The 1,557-nt window shown below is 55.1% G+C and overlaps 1 protein-coding gene across 1 annotated transcript in view; it reads left to right on the top strand.

Moving 5' to 3' along the window:
• The window catches only part of APCDD1L (adenomatosis polyposis coli down-regulated 1-like), a 17,925-nt gene that overhangs the window by 13,333 nt on the left and 3,035 nt on the right, over positions 1–1,557 (top strand). Inside the window, exon 4 of the mRNA XM_010841905.1 lies at positions 1–150. Within this exon, the coding sequence (XP_010840207.1) occupies positions 1–150 (150 nt within the window). The remainder of the gene's footprint in view (positions 151–1,557) is intronic.

Below are 1,557 nucleotides of genomic sequence, written 5' to 3'. Positions count from 1 at the left end.
CTGGTGCGCGTGCAGCGCCGCTTGCAGCCCGAGCCCCGGGCCGCGCCTCGCCTGGTGGAGGAGCTCTACCTGGGGGACATCCACACCGAGCGGGCCGAGAGGCGGCACTACCGGCCCACCGGCTACCAGCGTCCGCTGCAGAGCGCCCTGGTGAGTCTGGGGTCCAGGGAGGGTGAGTTCTGAGAGCCTGTGGGGCCTCTCCCTGCCTGGAGCCCTCTTTCCCCGCGACTCCAACCCCACACTGGTCTGCCGGCCTCAGGACCTTTGCACATGCTCTTCCCTCTGCTTGAGGCCTTTCCTCAGGTCTGGAGAGGACTGGCTTTTTCCAGCAGGAACTCCTGGGTTGCCTTCTTGAGTGTGGCCCTCCTGGACTCTAGAGGGTTCTTTCCTGCCCCTGCTGGGATGGTGCAGGTCCCTGTCTCTCAGGTCTCTGCTCAGTTGTCCCCTCCCATCCCCACTCTGCACACACTCAGGGCTGCACTGAATTTGCAGTTGACTGCCTTGCCCCAGCAGCACTGGATCCTCTGCAAGGGGGAAGCCCTCTGCTCCTCTGTGTCCCCACCCAGAGCCCAGGGGCTGGCACACTTGCTGGGCCCATAAACGTTGCTATATGAACTGGGGGGTTGGGGGGCACTGAAGCCACAGGGCTACAGGGCTTTGCTGCCCGCTCTCACAATTGGAAGAATTTTTAATTCTTTTGAGTTTACGTTGAGGTTAGTAAAAATGAAGTCAAGGTTAGGATGCTGGGTTAAGAATGTCTGTAAGAGATACCCAAGGGATATTTTTCAAAAGTGAAAATCGTTCAGGTATCCTTATCAGGTGTTCTTTGAACCCACAGGCAACCCTCACACATTCAGCGTGTATTGAGTGCCTGCTGTATACTAGACACTTAAGGAATTAAATCAAATGAGGCGAAGCATCCACTGTGTATTGGGGGTGGGGGTGGCGGGAGGCAGGGGCACCCTCTGCTCTCTCTCCTTCTCCCTCTTCCCTCCTCCCAACTCAGGATCTGGGAGGAAGCACAATAATAAGTTCTCGCAATCAGAAAATTAGCCCGAGTTCTTTTCATGACCTCGAAACAATTCTCTGTTTGCCAGCCAATGTTCCAGGCCGCTCTGATGTCCATCCTTCTCAGAGCAGAGCAAGTGCTGGTGGTGGGGTGGTTACTGGCACCCATCACCTCATTAGGAGGGCAGTCTGCTCCAGACACAGAGAGGAAGGACCCCAAGGTGTGGAGGATGACACTGTCCCTGGGGCCACACACTCTTGCCCTTCTGTTGCCTGACCACCCAGGGTACCCATGCAATCTGCAGCATGATTGTGAAGCAGGACACACGTGCATGGGAGCCTGGGCCGGCAGGCCAGATGTGCAGACATTAAATTAAACGTCTTCTCACCAACTGCCCCCCCTCCCCATAGAAAAAGAAAAAGGAAGATAATTTCAAAGATGGATACACTGCAGATAGACTCCCAAGTAACGAATTAGTCATTACCTTAAGCTCTCTGGGTCCCAAGCCTTGCCCACAACCCAAACCAGATGGTAAATATGAACATTTT

Source organism: Bison bison, unplaced genomic scaffold, assembly GCF_000754665.1.
Source record: "Bison bison bison isolate TAMUID 2011002044 unplaced genomic scaffold, Bison_UMD1.0 scf7180017864167, whole genome shotgun sequence".
NCBI lineage: Eukaryota > Metazoa > Chordata > Mammalia > Artiodactyla > Bovidae > Bison > Bison bison.
Note: the sequence above shows the minus strand (reverse complement) of the source record. Positions and strands in the feature narration are given on the sequence as shown.